Source organism: Gallinula chloropus, assembly GCF_964237585.1.
Source record: "Gallinula chloropus genome assembly, chromosome: 24".
Taxonomy (NCBI): Eukaryota; Metazoa; Chordata; class Aves; order Gruiformes; family Rallidae; genus Gallinula; species Gallinula chloropus.
In genome coordinates, this window is record NC_140109.1 from 5686735 (window position 1) to 5705521 (window position 18787).

Here is an 18787-nt window from a genome sequence, read left to right on the forward strand (position 1 = left end):
CTTTCTAGAATCTTCCAAAACCAAACCAAAACAAAAAAAAAAACCAAAAAAAAAAAAGAAAAGAAGTAAAGAAAGAGATATTCCCCCCTCCCCTCCCACCCACCCCCCATTTATGCATTTCCTGTTTTGTTTGTTTTTTAAAAAAAAGGCAACAGACACTAGAGGAATGAGATGGGTGTTGTGGTTTGTGGTTTAAATGCTCAGGTGAAGTTGTTCTGTCATTTGTTCCCATCCGTTGGTGATCATGCTTTGCTCTCGTTCTCATTTGTTTGTGTGGCTTCGTTAGGGACCGTCTTGACTTCTGCTGGAGGTGTCTTAGTTTCCGTCACTTGCGCTTCGGATTTGTCTTCTACTGGGGTTTTCCTGAGGAAGAATCACCAAAAATGGCAGAGTTTAGAGGCAGAGAAACACAGAATGTTGCCTTGCTAGAGCAACACGAGCATTTGCAGAGGAGATACAACCAAACTCACCCCCTCCCTCCCCAACCCTAGATTCAGTTAGCTCCAGCAAGATCTTGTTTGGTTTTCCTCCTGCCCCGAGCTAACGTACCAGTGGGATGATGTCTCAGGCTGCAGCAGTGGCACGAGTTGTGTTGGGGAAAACAAAAAAAGGAGCAATGGGGAGAACTCAAGGAGATGTGAAGGAATTTGATTTTACCACTGCTCATTCGTGTCACCCCAAAATGCCCTATTCAAACAGACCTCCACTGTCACGGGAAACGTGTCTCTGTATAGGCAGTCAGTCCCAGAGTTTCCCAGGATGGAGCAGGAAGGGAAACACAGCAGCAGTTCATTTTGTCAAATATGTTTTCACAAGTGTAAGGGAGGCCAACAGCTTCCCAGGCTAAAGCTCAGCCTGCCTTCTTGGCACTCTACTGAAGCATCAGGGAAGCCTGTTTGTCCCACGCTCTCTTCATAGTCAGGAGATGCACCTCACAAGACATATCCAGGGGCCCCCCTGAAGAAGGGCCCATTGGCCACAAAGGTAGTGTGAGATGTCTGCTCTCTTAATTCACCCTGATGAGCAGGTGAGATGAACTTAAGCCTGTGGTTGCAATACTGATTTAGCTCAAGGGAAGCAGATAAGCACTAGAGGTAGAAGATGTGGCTGGATCACCAGGAAGAGCACAGCTCTGCATTTCACCATACCAAGAACTCACTTACATGACACAGACCAAGTTGCACTAATTCAGTTGAAATGTTTCCTTGTGATGGGCAAACCATTTCCTACCCCCTTTCAGTCCAGTACCAGATCACAGTTTTCTGCTCTGTCTCTCCAAAGAGCCCAGCATGACAGGGCAACGGCTTTAGATGCAGTGAAATGAAGCCAACATTCTCTGCTTGGGAGCAGCTCAGGTGCACCCATCAAGGCTGCCTGGTTCCCTCCAACTCTGGTGCATCTGCTGTATCATCTGGGCTTCCAGGAATGCCAGATGCTCCACGGCTGCATGGGGCACAGGCAGTGCTGTGGGACAGTCACACAGCAGAATAGACTCTCCTGGCTTGGAGAGGACAGGAGCAGAGCAGGGAGGAAGAGGGACCAGAGCTGTAAGATAAGGTACCTGAATGGGTTTTCACTCGGATCTGGTGAAGAGCCTGGTTCTACAGTGTCTGCCTGCTCTTCTGTGACTGCCAATGCACACTGTGATCACAGTGTCAAAGCCAATGCACGAGGCCAAGGCCTTACTTTGGATTAAATATAAATCTTGCAGAATGAAGTCATTTTCCTGGAGATGTGAGGATGAAAAAAGTTCTAACCAAAGCTATGACTTAGGGTACATCTCTAGTGTGGTTGCTGTAACACAGCCTAGATTTGCCTGAGCAAGCTGTAAGCCTAGCTCTAGAACATCTGGTTAGGTTCTTGGCAGGAATCAAGCTGACAGTGCAGTGCCTGATGTCCTCAGTACACTTCTCTCTGCCAAAAAGAGAAAAGATGCAGTGTGAACTCAAGTCTTCTGATTTTGGGAGCTACTCCTGCAACAAATCCAAACTGCCTTTGCAGCACTCTCTCTTGTGATAAAGCACAGACCCTGCTCACACAGGAAAGACAAGATAGTCCTATCTCATCCTGCCTCTGACAACACCCTGTATCCAAATAGGAAGCCAGAAAGCACAGGGACCTTAGGTACTTGTCCCCTCATGGGTGGCTTCTCCATTTTGAATCAGTGTTTTCCAGGTTTCTATGATTGTGGCTCTGTCAGGAACCGCCATCCAGACAGACAGAGCAAGAGTGTTCTTGTCCAACATCTGCACAACAGCTGGGGACCCTCCTCTCAGTTACCCAGGTGAGGACTTCATGCTGTTTTCACTCTCCAGTGTCTCCTGCCAAACACAAGGTGCAGACTCATCTCAGCTGAGGAAAGTGGATCCTGTCCAGATGGCATAAGGCTCCAAAGGACCCTGGGAGCATGCTGATGCTCTCTGAATAAATCAGGTGGGTACAGATGAGACCCCAGTACAGCAGATGGAGCCTCAACACTAATATACCAGGACAACACACCGGCAAGGTTTCCTGACCCAACCGTGCTGCAACCGCTCCCTCTCTCACAGACAGGATGACGTTGCCTTATCCTTCTGTCAGTTTAAGGACAGATCAGAGGTACTGTGCTTTCAGCTCTGGCTTCTGCCCTGCCTTACACTGAAGTAAGTTCTGAAGGGCTCCAGTGAGATGTCAGGAAATTGAGTTTGGGTGGCAGCAACTCAGACCTCTGAGGACAGCACTTCTTTTGCTGTTCAAACCCATCAGTTTCTGATCTCTTCCAGCAAAGAATGACCTACAATAGCCAAAGCTGCATAAAGGTGTTCTAAAGAACAACATATTTACAGTAAGTCCCTGGGTTTGTCTTTCCTCTGCTTCCCTGGCTTTCCTCCTGCAGCTTTAAAGCCAAGCCCTGTTTGGTTGGTTCACAGGTGAGTTAGTTTGCTAAGGAAACAATGAGATTAGTTAACAGAACACCCAACAAGAACAGCACAAGCACCAGTGCACGAGAGACACAGCACACAACCAACAGAAGATTAAAGGCAGCCATACTCGGTCTTTGCAGGTGCAGCAGGTACAGAGCTGTCTGCAGTGGAAGAAGCAAGCTCACGAGCTTGCCCACTAGTCACACTGGCAGGAGTAGTAGTGCCAAGAGCTGCAAAAACATCCTTTGCAAGGTCAATGTCTGGTGTCTTGAAGGTCCCTTCGTCCATTTTAAAGTCCTCGTTCTGGGAGGGGTTTTTGGTGCTGCCTGAAGCAGCCTCACTCTTCATATTGCTTGGGTTCTTGGCTGTCTCTGTTGGGCTCTTCACTGTACTGGGCTGCACAGCTTCTTTCTCAGGGCTCTTGATGCTTGAGGCCTCCTGCTTGGGCTCTGAAGGAGCTGAAGGGCTAGCCAGGTTTGCAGGGCTTGGGGCAGCTGGCTTGTTACCAGCTGCCACTTTGGAGGTCTCAGCCACGTTAGCAACAGCACTGGGGCTGAGCACTGCACCCTGGCTGGACAGGACACTTGAAGATAAATTGTTAGTAGCTGGAGTAGAGCTTGGGGTATCGCTGAGATCAACAAGGGGGGCCACTTTGGGGGTGGAGGAGGGTGGTGGTGAAGAGACTGAGGAGGCTGCCCCTTTGGCTGGAGTAGCCTGACCAGGCAACATGGAGTTTGAGTCAGGAATGGCTGTGGCTGGCAGGGCAATACTGGAGGTCAGTGTAGTTGTCTCGCTGGTAGGGCTGTTCTGAGCAGTAGCAAAGGTTTCAGTGATAGTGTCAGAATTAGTGGTGCCCGTGGTTACAGAAGGCAGCATGTCCTCAACAGTAGCTGTGGTATCAGCAGGGTGCCTGTGAAGAGGACAGGAGTAGAAGAGAAATAGAGACAATGAAGCCTGTAAATGACAGCAGGGAAAGGAGAGCAGAGAGTCAGAGTGAGAAGGCAGGTAAGTGGCACAGCAGCAGCATGACATGTGGTTACAACACACAGAGAACATGGAGAGGGACTTGAAGGAGCAGAAACATTTCAGAGGTCAAATGTGCAATGGGTAGGGAGGGCTGGCTGGGATGACTGAAGAATGGCTAGGAGGAGAAAAAGCAAAGAGGACACATCCTTCAGGAATGGCTTACTCACGCAGATTTTGGTTCAGGTCTGAGCCAAATGTAACCCTGTCAACTTGCAGAGACTCTTTCCTTTAAGCCTGACCTTCCTCTCAGCCTCTTCCACCTAATGTCACAAGGATTCTACCAATTCCCTGAGCTTGCAGTCCTGTGCCATCTGTCACCATGCAACAAGGTCCTGGTGTAGGACCCCTGAATCCAGTCCTTCATTTTGGCCCTGCCCTTCTGCCTGGAAGTCTAAGGGCTTCATCAAAGCATACAGAATAGAATTCTTTCTCTCACACACACATGTAACATGTATATGTACATACACACACATACATGCAGCTTTGAAGCGATGTTTTCTGCCCTTCTGACCAGATTCCAGCCTGTTGTGTTAGCTAGAATAAGGTTTGCTTTAGGACAGTGCCTTGATAACATAGCTATTCTTTAGCAGCCATGAAGACAAGGAGGTTTAGGTTGGATGTCAGGAAGAGGTTCTGTACTGAGAGGGTGGCCAAGCACTGGGACAAGCTCCCCAGGGAAGTGGTCACAGCCCCAAGCTTGGCTGGGTTCAAGAAGTGTCTGGATGATGCCCTCAGTCCCATGCTCTGACTTGGCTGGACCTCTGTCAAGCCAGGAGTTGGACTCAGTGATCCTTATGGGTCCCTTCCAACTCGGTATATTCTAGGTACCACCTTAACAAGTACATGGATGCAAAGCTGGAAAACCAAATGGTTTATTCCATGAGAAGTGGTGTGGCCAAGAACACCACCTCAGGCTTATTAACAGAAAGAAAACCTTCATAGAAGAGGATATTGAGTTAAAACTCTAGTAAGACTAGCCAAGAAAACCAGTACAGTCTAAGTCACAGCTATTCCTCAGTGCCACATGTCCATGCTTCATTGCTGCTTTTGGACATAGCCTCCTGTCTCCTCTCACCTCCACGATGCTTCCAGCAGAGCCAGTTTACCAGCAGACCCTAAAGCTAGCCTAAAAAAGGAGGTAAGCAGTATGTGGGTGGAAGAGCCTGACCACCTCACTGGTGTGGTGACTCTGCTGAAGGAAAAGAGCCCAACTTGTGCCATCAACCACAAACGTGACCTAAATATTTACCAGGCAGTTCAGCAGCTTCTTAAAGTGGATGGATTCACAGACTCAGGCCTCAAACAAGTTCTCCCAGCACAAACAAAGCTCACAGGTAGCGTTCAGCACTCTCCTGCAATAACCCAACTTGCCACGCACCCCTCAACATCCAGAGCACAGCTACCCTGTTGCTATCAGTAGAGAGGGCTGCTTTCACCATGGGGGTTCAAGGACTTGGGCAGCATTGCAAGGGCAGAGGAGGTTCAAGGAGCTAGCTGGAGGATGCTTTTTGCTCTGGATCCTTTTGCAGTGAACTTGGACAGTGCCTGATCCACCCACTGTTTCAGGAAACATTGTTTTACTCCCAGTGCTGGGAATAGGAGTCACTGAATCTTGGGGAAGAGAGGAGGCATTTCCTTACTGTTATGTCACAAAGGGACTGTGGAGTTTTACCTTTCTTCCTGCACTAAGTCATGGGCATGAGAGATCAGGGATCAAGGCGACTGAGGACAACATATTGTTCCTGTGCTAAGATTGACTAATGCCAACATACTCTGGCTCTGTCAGTGGGGTGGTCTCATTGGGCTCTGTGTGTTTTCCCCCATCATGGTTGGGGGTCCGCTCCTCTTCAGTCCGCACCTCCACAATAGGCTCCTTGGACTCATCTTTCCTGTAACAAGGGAATTACATAGAGATTGGTTCCCATTCACACCAGGTGCCCTCCTGCAAAGACATGCTGCAAGTGTCAGTAGGGAATGGCAGACACAGGCTGGCCTAAACAGCAGATTACTTCTTGGTGTCACTCCTCTTTCCATTTACTGCCCACCAGCACACACCACCACTGTGATGCCCACCATCTGGGCCAGCCATTTGATGGCTACCAACAGGAACAGGGTAAAACCCAGAGAAACAGCTGCAGATCTCTTTTCCTAGAAACACAAAGCAGACCCAGCAGAGCCCCAGATCCTGGCAGTATCCTCCCATCAGAGATGAGGAACCCACAGCTCCCTAAACAAGTTTCTTATCAAAGCTGCTAAGGGGACAGGCTGATCAACAGAAGGAGCAATGGAAGGGGTGGCAGTACTCACGAGAAGGCAGCTTTGCCCTCCTCCATGTCCTTGCCCTTGGCTCCTGGGCCGGATTTGCCGCACAAATTGACTGCAATGCACATCAGCAGGCCACACTTGTTCAGGAAGTAGCAGGTGACATCCACAGCCACCAGGAGCAGCACGAAGATAACAATGAGAATGCCTATGATGGCAGCAGTCCCAAGGCCTGATGTAGGGCTAGTGCTGGCTTTAGAGAATAAAAAGAGAAGAAAAGAAGGTGTTGTAGTTAATAGGTTAGATCGGGCTAGTTATGGCTCAGATTTGGCTATGCTTAGGTTGCAAGTATGGGAAACTCAGAAAAAGTACACCCCCTCCTTAGCAGTCTTGTGTTATAACCAGTACTTTATCCTAAAGATATGCAGGACAATCTACCTGAAACAACAGATTCACTTGGACCATCTCTATTAGGCTTTTCCCACCTCTATTAGGCTCTATTAGGCTTTTCCCATCTCTATCAGGCTTTTCCCACCTCTATTAGGCTCTATTAGGCTTTTCCCACCTCTATCAGGCTTTTCCCACCCCTATTAGGCTCTATTAGGCTTTTCCCACCTCTATTAGGCTAAGGCCTGGAAAGCAGCCTACAGAAATCTCTTCTTCTATAGCACACACTCAGCTGTAACACTGAAGGACTTCTGCTTTCTTCCATCTCTTCTCCTTAAGATGAAGGCTATATCTAGGGTTTTGCATCCCCAGCCTGACACAAGGACAAGTGTAAATGGAGCCTAGATTCCATAAGCATGACTTGCCCTGGTGGGATGCAGAACACAACCACCTCCACATTGATTGGCCCCTAATGTGGGGAAAACGACAGGAAAACTTAAAACCCTTCCTGCTGCTCAGGTATGACCCACCTATCCAGAACTGGAAACCAGTAAGATTCTCATGTCCTCTTGAGAAAGAGCTGATTGCATCACTGACTGCTCTAGGGCTGGTTTGGTTTAGGCACAGACAACCACCCAAGCAGCCACCTGAGGCAGCAGACAGTAAAGATAAGCAGGCTGTCACTCTGTTGACAATGTGGGTCTAGTCTCCTCAGCTTTCTGCTCCACCACACCCAGCCTCTACCACCTTCCCCCAGCTATAGAATAGAAATTAAAAAATACCTTGCCTTTTCCAGGAGACAAAAAACACAGCAGGTGAGAAGTGGTGATGGAGGTCTAGAGAAGGCACAGGGTTGCCCACACAGCACTAAGTTCAGAGGAGGTGCCTTGAGCTTTCTATGTATTTGTAAAATGCTGAGTGCTTTCTCAGAAACAGGGAGTGGATGAACACAGCAGTTAATCCTGTCAAAGCCTCTGACAGTCACAAAAGCAACAGGCACAGCTTCAATGTTACCAGCTGCAGCCTCCTGGTCTTACTATGGCTTTCTGAACACAACTACTTCTTGTTCTACTCAGAGTAATTCTTCCCAAGACAACAGTGTTTGGCTGTTGGGTTACACAGTTTAAGCACCTATGCAGATGTACCAAACTACTCAAAACTCCCTTGCTAGTCCCCAGAGCAGCATGTTTGTCATTGTCTGCAGGAGTATTTTGGTTTTTTTTTCTTTTTCTTTCAATTAAGATGCAATTCTATTCATTTTCTAGAGCTTTTTTTTGCCATTAAAAAACCCCCAACCTGCTAGATGTCACAGTCCTCAAACACTTTGAGTATTTTCTTTGCAGAAAAGCCCAGCAAAGCCCCTCTTTTCCCTCAGCCTGATTTATGTTGACTTTGCCAGGTAGACAGATCATTTCCAGGGCTCACAGTGCCATATCCTCTGCCACACATCTTATTACTTACAAATAGGAGATAGAACATGTTTAGTGTAAGGCAAATGAATGTTGTTTAATTTGGTGACCCTGATAATGTATTAAGGAACCCAGACTCCAACAACAAAGTTTCCTTCTGTATCTAAAAGTCACTCTGCAGCACCTGACTCTTGACATTCACATCACCAGTCCTTTAACTACTCAGCAGAACATTTGTGCAAGCTGCATCATTAAATTAACTAATCAACCTCAGATCCATTCAGGGAATGAGGAGGTCACATATTTCCTCCTCTTCTAATGCATTCAGGTTTCTGAGTGGATTATTCAATAAGTAACATGTTCCTGTTCACAGCAGCTCCTGGAAAAAAAGCTAAAGATGTGTCAAACATTTCTTCTCATCTACATCTGACCCATCAGGACAATCACAGCTTCTGCCTCTGGAGCACAGGTCCTCAGTAGGCAGTGCAGCAGAGGCTGTTTTCAAGTGCCACTGTGGTATCAGACTTGGGCAAGGAACAGTAAGGAAGGAGCTAATTTCTTCCCTGTGCAGGAATCTGCTGTGCCACTGGAGATCAAAAGGTTCAGCCATTCCCACAGGATACTGGCCCAGCCTGTTAACATTTCACTTCTGGCAATCCCAAAGCACGTGTTTCAACAGGGATCTAAGGAGCTTGAAGTGAAATACCCCCTCCATTCTTGGCATCAGCATGTCTAATGTGGAAAAGCTGTTCAGAAAAGATGCTGAGGAAGGTGATGGTTCAGGGAAATGCCATAATTGCAGTTGAAGAATTAAACAATAAATTATTTGGGAAACTCAGTCAATATAAACTTCCCAAAACAAAATGTGCAGGGATGAACTGAGTCAGTGTAGCCCTATGTGCAGCAGAGGAGCACATACCATGAAAGAACTTTATTTGAGTGCAGATACAAGAAGAATCAAAAGCTGGAAACCAAACACAGGTGAGCTGTGGCTAGGGAAAAAAAAAGGTATGGAATTTTAAGAGAAATCCCCAAATTTAAGAGAAATCCATCAAATTTGGCTGAAATCCCCTTTACTTTCTAAGCAGAGATTTTAGGCAGATTCTTTGGCACTACTGCAGAAAAACCTGTCTGAATACTCACCTCTCTCTATTTAGAATTAGAAATGGGAAGCAAAAATGGAAGAAGAATATATTTCTTGTTCCAGATGACATTTGCCATTCCACTTACAATGACCATGGCAGGGTCTGGTGTTTGTGTGTGCATTCCTGGGCATTGCTGTGACTAGTGTTTGGGAGGAAGAGCATTAATTCTCTGACAGCCTCTGGCAAGCACCAGGATCCATTTGGCCACAAATTCCCTGCAAAAAACCCCACAACTCTCAACAAGTACCAGGCCCCACAAAATGACTGACCTTACTAATTGCAATGTGTATGGGCCAAGTTTCTACTCAAGGACCCAGTGATGGCTCCCTGATTTCATCTACAGCTTAAGGTTTGGTTTTACATAGCTTTCAAACACAGGATGAACAAAAACCTAAATGCTAACAGAGAGAAACCCCCAAAATTGCTACAGGTATCTGGGGTTTTAGGAACCTTGTCCCAAAGGCAGTCACGTTCTCAGACAACCTGCAAGGCTGTTCTCACAGGAGAGGTTAAAGAAGTTCAGGTATAATGGAGAGCTGTATGACTAAGGCAACAGGAAAGACGTCCAAACCCACCTTTCTCTGCTCTGTCACTGATTTGCTCTGTGAGCCCAAGACCAAACAGAGTGACAAAGCTGCAGGGGTTGGAAGGGACCTCCAGAGCTCATGGGGTCCAACCCCCTGCCAAAGCAGGGTCCCTAGGACAGGGCACACAGGTCGGTGTCCAGACGGGGCTGGAATCTCTCCAGAGAAGGAGACTCCACACCCCCTGGGCAGCCTGTCCCAGGGCTCCCTCACTGTGAAAAAGTTCTTCCACATGTTGGTGCAGAACTTCCTACGCTCCAGCAGTCCATCTTCAGCCACTACAACTGCCAAGACTCGCTGAAGCCAAGAGAACTAACAGCTCGTGGCAAAGATGTGCCCTTCGAGCCTTTGTTTATCCTGTCTTTTGTGGTTAGGAAGCAGGGGCATAAAATAGTTACAATGCTACACCAGGAGGGCTCATATATAACTATAAGCTAATTCTGAGTTTCCTCAGAAGGCTATTTCATTTAATTAGCATGAAGATACAGTTCTAACCCAGCCTGCTGTGGTTTTGCAGCCACAGAAAAGGATCTCCACCACATCCGTCCTCAAAGATCCAGTCTCTGCTATGATAGCTACAAAATAACTTGTTTTCTCTCTAAACACCCAAAGGAGAACTACTGAAGAGATGCAAGTCTCCCCACCCCTTGCTCTTAAATTACTGTCTTTCCTTCTCTGCCCCAGGGAACACGAGGAGCTACTTTAGGAAAGGCTGACAGGAGGAAGAGTCCGGAGATGGGGAGAACAAGGGCAAATCTGCAGAGGAATGCCCTTGGGTTTGTGCTATTCTCAGATCTTGTGTTTCAGACAATGAAACTGGGCCAAGGTAACTGCCTGCAACGTTATTTTTTTCCCAGGCTGCTCAGAAAGCCCTGCAATTTTCAGTCATTTTCAGATCTCTTCTACTCGTTCTGGTTTTGTAAGTTCTACTTCGTGCCATGAATTGAAGTTCCAAATCTTTCAGGGTAGCAGTGAGGAAGAGCAATGTAAGGATCCTCAAAGACCTCGTGAACTTGGAGGCTGTTGGTGCCACCTTTCTATATGGCTGTAGATACCTTGTGAAGGATTCTGGGGTTGCTATAAATTGCAAGCAGCAGGCAGTGTATTACTCAGTTGCACAGAGAGGCACATTCGATTAAATTCAATTAATCTACAAGTACTTTAAGAACTATTCACTCAATCATATAGCTAAATTTATGTTGTGTTTAATCAAATAGGCTGAGGCCTGGAACAATTCAGTGTACAAAGGAGGTGTAGAAACAAATAGGTTGTTAAGCATCAGCTACCAGCATCACAGGTAGAAGAGTACACATGTATCACCACTGAGTGCTACCATGTAAACAGATGGTGGGACGTTTCTGACCCATTCCACAGCACATTCAGCCTGAGGAGTTTTCCATTAAGTCCCTTTTGCTATTTTTCCAGGAATAAGATGAACACTCCTCCCCCAGGATAAATAAGGAAACACCAAGTGTTAAAAAAACAAATCTCGAGTCCTTAATTCTAAAGAAATGAAGAATTTATTAATTACAAACTTATGGTTTTTTCTCAATGGATAGTGAGCTTCCTGCAAGTTGGACCTTTCCAATCACCCTTATTTTACAGTGTGCTATAAAGTGACCCATCAGTTTTACTTCCTGCAAGTCTATATAGACATCTGCACTGTCAGCGAGAGCAGAACCACTCAGATGGGTCTTCCCAGTGGGGTCTCAGCTAGAGTGTGTAGAGAATGTTCAGGCACAGGCAAGCCAAGAGACAAAATAAAGGGGGGTGGAGAGAAGTAGATGAGATTCCAGGCATTTCAGTGCTCCTGCAATATTTGGCAGAAGAGAGAAGGACAACCAAAAATTCATTTCATGCATCAGAAGAATTAAAAACAACCAGCAGAGAAAAGCCATTTGTCCTCAGTGGATGCTGAGCTGTAATTTGCAAACACTTGGAAGAATCCTTCAAACAGGGGTGTCAGTTATACAGACCTCAGACCCTCTGAAAAACTTATTAAGAGTGGAGAAAAGCAACACGTGAGCAACCTTCTGTTTCAAGTGGTAATAGCTGCTCTTTCCACACAGGTTTAGGCCTGGCAAGTTATGCTTGCTTTCAACTTAAGAGCTACTGGGTAGCAGAAATACACAGCAGCCTGTGGAGCATTCCTCCCAACACAGGAGAGGAGTGGGTATTTCTCCCAGCTATTACTCAACTCATTTCAGACTGTCACCAGCACTGTGTGGCTTCAGGGGTCTGCTCCTGGCTTATGTTCCTATGACTGACTCTCCTTCCTAAGAGGAAAAGGGGAATATAAGCACACAGAAAGGAAAAGCTGTAAGCAAAGAGTGAGTCCCACAAGATCCTCTTCCAGGAATCAACCCAACTGCAAATCTGAGCAGCTGATCCGCAGCCTGACCGCTCCTACAGCTGCCCTTCCACACACACCCCAGTGCCCCTGGCCACTCCTGCCACTCCACCAGCTTCAGGAGAGCTTCAAACCCAACTTGTTACCTAGCAGAAACTCAGAGGTGTGAAGGATTGCCACTGATCCTTGCCTTCCTTTCAGCAAAGGCAGCTGAATGCTTTGACAAATGTCTTAGAGGCTCAAACTGGGGGTACAGCTGCTGGAATCTCACGGGCCATGTGAGATGCTACAAGGCTCTGCAGTTCACCACACTCACATGGAAATACCTTTCCTAAGGGTTGAGGATCCAGCTTTTCTGTAGGTATGTGGTGTTCCCATGGAGTATGTGCTTGCAACAAGTGTGTGTGTGTGTGTGTGTGCACACTGAAAATCATGAGTGGTTCAACTACTGCTGGTTCCAGATCAGAATTTATGTCTCATCTCTGAGCATGAAAAAAAAAAAAAAAGAGCTGGCTTTTCTGCAAACTATTTTACAGTTTTATTTACATGAAGAATAAGCCCTGGAACCTTGTACAGTATTGACTGACAGTCCTCAGGAGTCTGATGTGTATCTGGTTCCTGATATGTTATGAATCCATGTGAACTGGTGAGGAAATTGCCAGTTATGCTCCTTATTTTTATAAGCATGAGGACAGAAAGCTCTTTTTTGTGTATATTCCCTTCTGACTGGATTCCTGTTTATCATTAAGGGATTTGTTTCAAGGAACTTCAGCTGTGTAAATGATCTCATCTACTTGCCTGGGCTTTGCCTAGTCACCACAAGAGAGGATGTCCCTCAGAGCATGATGCACCTCCACTACCTTAAGGCATGTCTCCTTGAACAGGAAGAACGGCCTCCAGAGGTGCTCTTCTCTCTCCACACCCCACTACACAAAGTCATAGTTTAGGCAAGATAATTTTAGTACCTTGTGAGTTGAGTGAGATGAATCTCAACCTCAGCTAGTACCCTCTGCCTGGGGATAAGGGGAAACCCCCAACACAAGCTGACAGCAGATCTAAAGATCAACTTACTAAATCCAGCTCTGAGGAAACATCCCACAACTTTTTAGCAGTATGATTCCCCTTGCTGTACTTCAAGGGCACTGAGGTGTAAACTCAAAAGGCCTAACAAATTTTCTGTCCTGTGGAGGTGAGGAGTTGTTTAAGAAAGGAACCCACATGCTTTTGCACACACCACCTGCAGAAATTTTTCATTTATAACACAGATAAAAAAGCAGTTCACAATTTATAAGGAACAAAAAGTCTGAATAAACACAGCAGAGGCATAAAATGCATAGTTAGACAAGACTGATGGCAAGGCTTTTTGTTTGTCCCTATTAAAGTTTTGTTAGAAAGATTAATTCCATTCCAGACAACTGATAGTATTTGAGACACTCTGTACAGACAGTTCAACAACTATGTCAACAATTTAATCCTTGGTCACCTCAGGTCCATTCAAATGGAAAGAGTGACCTAGAGGGAGAGGTAAACCTTTTTTTTGGAAAAGCATCAGAGCCAAATGGGTTTACCCTCACACAGACAATTCTTGAGGGGCACAGGGTTGGTTGTTGATTTTGGGAATTGAGTGGTTAGGGTTTTGTTTTTCTTTTCCCTTGAGTGAGAAGAATAGAGAAGAGGAGGGTTAACTGAAGTTTGTTCAATGAAATGCAATACACAGAGCTCAGTACCAAAGATGCATTCTACTGCACCAATTTACACCATGAATTAATCCTGTCTGGTAGCATCACACAGAGTTAATCAAGAAGATTATTAAGGATCAGTAATAGTACAAAATTGTTGTGGTCAGGTAACTTGATCCAAGCTAATCTTTTCTGTTAACATGACAAGAAAAGGGATTGCTGTATGAAGCTGATAACACAGCAGTGGAAAACCAGAAAACATTAGACAAGCATCCATCCAAATTTGTACATTTATGGGCTGTGTTGGGCCCCAGATCCACTATGGGTCATGAGATAATTGACTGCACACAAGGGGCCAATGAAGTCACAAGGATTCAATGACATTAAGACAGAAAGAAAGAGAGGAAATAAAATAAATCTCTTCAATGTAATTCCCACATGATGTTTATATTTAGACCACCACATTCAGGAAACCTTCTAATGGCCATGAATTGGAATCCATATGCAAAAGCCCAAAGAGACATTTGGGCAACCAGCAGGATTCTCTGACAAATCTTCTTTCTCTTTTTATGGTCTGTGTGTTCAGAATTGTGGCTGGGGCTTTAGAAACCTTTTGCACAGTGCAGTGATCAGCACCAGACGTGCAGAGAACTCAGTAAAAAGCAGGATCTTAAAAGGCTTTCACCATTGTACCTTCCTTTGATGAAAACCCACAAGCAGACAACAACAACAAAAGAAAAATCTTTCTTTACATCCATTAAAAAGGGAAAAATTCATCACAAGGAAAAACAAAAAGTTAAAGAGGAAAAAAAAAACCAAACTTGGCTTAAACCTTCTTTCCTTGTTACAAAACACTCTTTCCAATTATTATTTGTTTTTCAAATGTTCCCAGCTGTTTGTTGGTGGTTTGGGGTGGGGTTTTTTTTTTTTTGGGAGGGGAGGGTTTGGTTTTGTTGTTTCTTGGTTTTTTTTGAACTGACATGATCCTCTGAAACAAAGTTATCTGCTTTCATGCCTTGGTGGAACCCAGGCCTTTCCAAGCAAATATTGCTTTATTTTAAGTTTCTAACAGAGCAAAAGCAGAGTCACTGCAGAAAGAAGCAATGAAACAAAGGAGGACGACGTTGATGGACTTCCCAAGGTCGCTGCAGGTGCCAGACAATGGTTCCCAGGAGGGGAAAACATGGTTGTTTAAAAACAAATTTGGTGCATGTGGCAAGCGTGGATGTTTCCCCGTGAGATCCAAGGTGACATGTATGACGACAGACACAGGAAAGGAGTCAGGGGAAGGAGGGAGAGGGAAGGGAAGAAAGGACAAGGAAGAAAAAAAGAAAGAAAGAGAGAAAGAGAGAGAGAAAAAAAAATAGATAAAAAAAATTAGGTCATAAATATAGAAAAACATAAGAATCTAAAGGTTTATTTAATTTTGCAAATTAAAATGGCTAAAGGTTAAAGAAGAGCGTTAGCACATTCACACCAACAAAAGGGCCAGGTCAGAAGCTCAGCAATGTTCAAAGCTGCAGAGCAGGGTCCAAGTCAGGGTTTATGGGGTTTGCAAGCAAATGAGATTAAAAATGATGGGATAGAAGGCTCAATGAGACACACAGGAAGATGGTTATCTGGTATTTGAAAGGACAACACTGTCTTATACGTATTTAAAAAAAAAGGAAAAAAAAAAGAAAAGAAAAAAAAGAAAAGAAAAGCTTTTGTGTAGCAGACAATTCACCTGCCTGTCCAAGCCCTTCCCCCAAAGCCTATTGTGCCAAGGACTTGGACAACAGATCCAGGTGACTAAAACCCTGGAGAAACAAGGAGGCCTCAAAAATACAGGACTGACTTTTCCAATTAGCCTGCCAGCTGCTTGTAAACTACTCTAATGCAATTAGTACTATCATTGAAAATAATACCATTATCCTTCCAATCACTTTAAGGACACGTTACAGGTGATGTAACAAAGGACTCTATAGAATTAATATACATTTTGCCTGCAGGAAATTCCTGGTTATTACTGCCAAGGAGAGCAAAGCCACATTAGAGGCACTGCCTCTGACTTCTCCTATGTAGCTCATTAGGAAATCAAAATATAAAAGCTAAACATGATGGAAATGACAAGAGATGCTAAAGGAACACACACAGAGCCTCTCCCTGCTGCAGTCTGGCATACTTGCCTTCATTTCAGTAGAGGACTGTGGACTGCACAACAGAAAAACCTAACCTGCCCCTCCTGAAATATATTCCCCAATGTTTTTAGTTTGGGCAATCAGCTTAAGGAATCAAAGGGTCTGGAAACACCTTGGAAGGCCTAACAGAAAAAAAAAAATCCTCTACAAATTGAAAAAACCCCACCAAAACCACTAAAACCCCAGGCAAACAGAGTCACAAACCCAGCACAGCCAGCAGTAATCACTGCAGTGCACAGTGCCCCTGAACCAGAGCACATTCTCCCTGAGAACCAACTGCATTCAACTGTTGGGTCAATCCTGCAGCAAAACTGCACTGGGAAATACCTGCTTTTCAGCCTGCTGCTGCCATTTGAGTGGCAGCCTCAAATCCTGATTCCTTCTAAGCAAGGAGTAATTTCAGAGAGGCCAAAAAAGGTACACCTGTGACAATAAACTAGGTTTCCCCCCCTCCAATTTTAGACAGTCCTTGCCCATGTTACTGTTGGATTTGAAGGGCTCACTGCTCCTCCCATTGCCAGGGACTAACAGCATGAACACTGCACTCCAAAAGCAACAGCATTCCCCAAATTTGCTAATACACCTGTGTGAGGCATCCCAGCTGTCCCAGTTGTCCCACTGGGCATGTAATGAAGGCTAAAGGAGGGTATCAGCACAGGAAGGCAACAATGGTTGCACACAAAGGAGTGTGGAGGAACAAAAAGGCTGCTCAGTACTTGTAACTCTCCCTGTAGGTACACGTCATGGCGCAGAGGAACCAGTTGCTGCTGTTTCCAGCCTACTGCATGTCACTGCTCAGCTCTGAACTGACCTTAAGGCACCCTTTGCCAAATTACCCTCACTTTCTCCTGCCACATCAGTCACCGTTGTCCTTCAAATATATGAGGGTAGTAAGTATTAGAGCTGTTGAAAATGAGAATCAGAGAGTAAGTTGCTTAATGAGTTACTGAGGGTCCTCCCACCCAAAATTACTGCCTTGTTCAAGCACACATTGCAATCTCTCTTCTGCCCCACTTCCCTCCTCCTCCTCTCTATTCTCATCCTCCCTACCAAACACATTCTCCAAGCCCCAGCCAACTAGGTCGCTCACTTGTACACTTAACAACGTTAACTGGCTTAATTAAGTGGAGTTTCAGCATGCAAACTGCATCAAGGCCTCAGCTCTTTCCTTCAGACAGCAGACCAAAGATTGAATACTCAGAGCAAGGGGAAGACTGAAGAAGACTCTCTAGTTGTTCTGAAGACAGACACGAGGCTGATTAATAGGCAGGAAGGAGGGAACGAAATGAATTCACATCACTCCCTTCAATATGGACTGTTAGCACCAACCTTGGCATGAATATGCTTAACTCTGTGCAGTGAGGACTTATCTTGACTGAAACAAGCTTGGAAGTTCATCTATCTGCCTTTAACCCATCAGAACTTCAATTTACAGGTAGTCCAGCAATTTCACCCTTGAGGTTTTGTTCGGATTGACTTTTACTACTGCCTGTGTAGCAAAGGAATACTGACTGTCCTTTCCACACCTCCCAGTCAACTTTTACTTCCTAGCATCTCAGCTAACAGGATCTGTTTGTTTTTCACAGCATTTGTGCTCCTACCTCACTTTTTAAGCATGCTGATAAGCACAGCCTGAGACAAGAGTTTGCAGCAGCATTCTAATGCTGTTTAGTTCCTTTTTCCTAATGTCCTACCCAACATTAAAGCAGTGCTCTAAAAATCACTGTAATTTAATCTCTGTTTAATAAAACACCTTCAAAACAAGATTTTAACCCCTTCCCTTACCCTGCTAGCAAACTCTTTATGCTGTTATTTCTCCAAAGGCTGAGCTGGATGGACAAAGAAGCAGAAAGCAAGGCAAAGCAGATTTGGAAGGACAATCTGCATTGTGAAAAGCATCTCCCCAGAGATCCAAACGGTCTCTTCAGCTTTAACTTACACCAGGAATCTTACTTTCTGGTTTCAGAAAGCATTTTCTCTCCACTGCTTTTCTCATCCAGCAATCCTGCTGCTCCAACAGAACACAAAATGCCACCATTCCCTGGGAACAGTCCTACCAGCGTCCTGCTGCTGCTGTACATACTGTAACACGGGCTACAGTACAGGTATGTACTAAGCTTTTGGATGGGTAACCAGTTGTGATAATGGCTTTAAGCAAGCAAGTCGTCAGGGTTACTCAGGCACATTAAAGGATGCAGCACTGTTGCATTAATTAGAAGCAGAAAACACAGGGAAGCTTATGCCTGCTGTACCTGGGATGACGGTAGGCTGAGCAGAAGTCCGGAAAGCGTAGTGAGCTGGCTTGGATTTCCCTTGCTGGTTTTCAGCTATCACATACACCTCGTACTCTGCATTCCAGTCCAGGGACTTGAGCATGACGTGGTCACTGCCAGATGGAATTCTGATCTCTGGCTTCCATTCTGAGGAGTGTTTCTGCAGCGCAGAAAGACGACAGGCAGGGGTGTAAAACACACAGCACGTTAGTAGCCAGCTTGGAGAACGCTGGGACGACTACCCCATGGAACAGGGGGGTGTTTCTACAACAAGCACATGCTCCTCAGCTAATTCAGGGATACAAAACATCACATGCTGTTGGCTGCAACTGGAGGGGACAAGAGATACTAGCACAGTGTTAATTAGGTTTCTAACAGCATTAACTGTGGCGATTTCAATGACCAGTAGAAAATGATGATTATATACAGATCCAGGGGTGGCAATGCTCTGCACTATAAGCCTCTGTCTCTCCAGCTATTTAAGCTGCTGCTGGCAATCCCAGCTCAGAAGTGTATGAAGTGAAGTAATACTAAGTGCATGTAATTACTACATGGTCACAGAAGACAGCATACAGGAATAACCTTTCCT

At 45.4% G+C, this 18787-nt stretch overlaps 1 protein-coding gene across 5 annotated transcripts in view; it reads right to left on the reverse strand.

Moving 5' to 3' along the window:
• Positions 1-242: 242 nt before the first annotated feature.
• Positions 243-18787, reverse strand: part of NCAM1 (neural cell adhesion molecule 1) — a gene marked incomplete at both ends in the record, with an annotated part of 117714 nt that continues 99169 nt past the window's right edge. For 3 of the 5 annotated variants that reach the window (XM_084274885.1, XM_084274884.1, XM_084274883.1), the window contains 4 exons: positions 243-363; positions 5702-5818; positions 6237-6444; positions 18178-18358. In XM_084274885.1, the coding sequence (XP_084131011.1) occupies positions 243-363; positions 5702-5818; positions 6237-6444; positions 18178-18358 (627 nt within the window). Of the gene's footprint in view, positions 364-3030; positions 3814-5701; positions 5819-6236; positions 6445-18177; positions 18359-18787 lie in introns of all 5 variants that reach the window. The other 2 variants (XM_084274882.1, XM_084274881.1) reach the window with 1 other exon arrangement.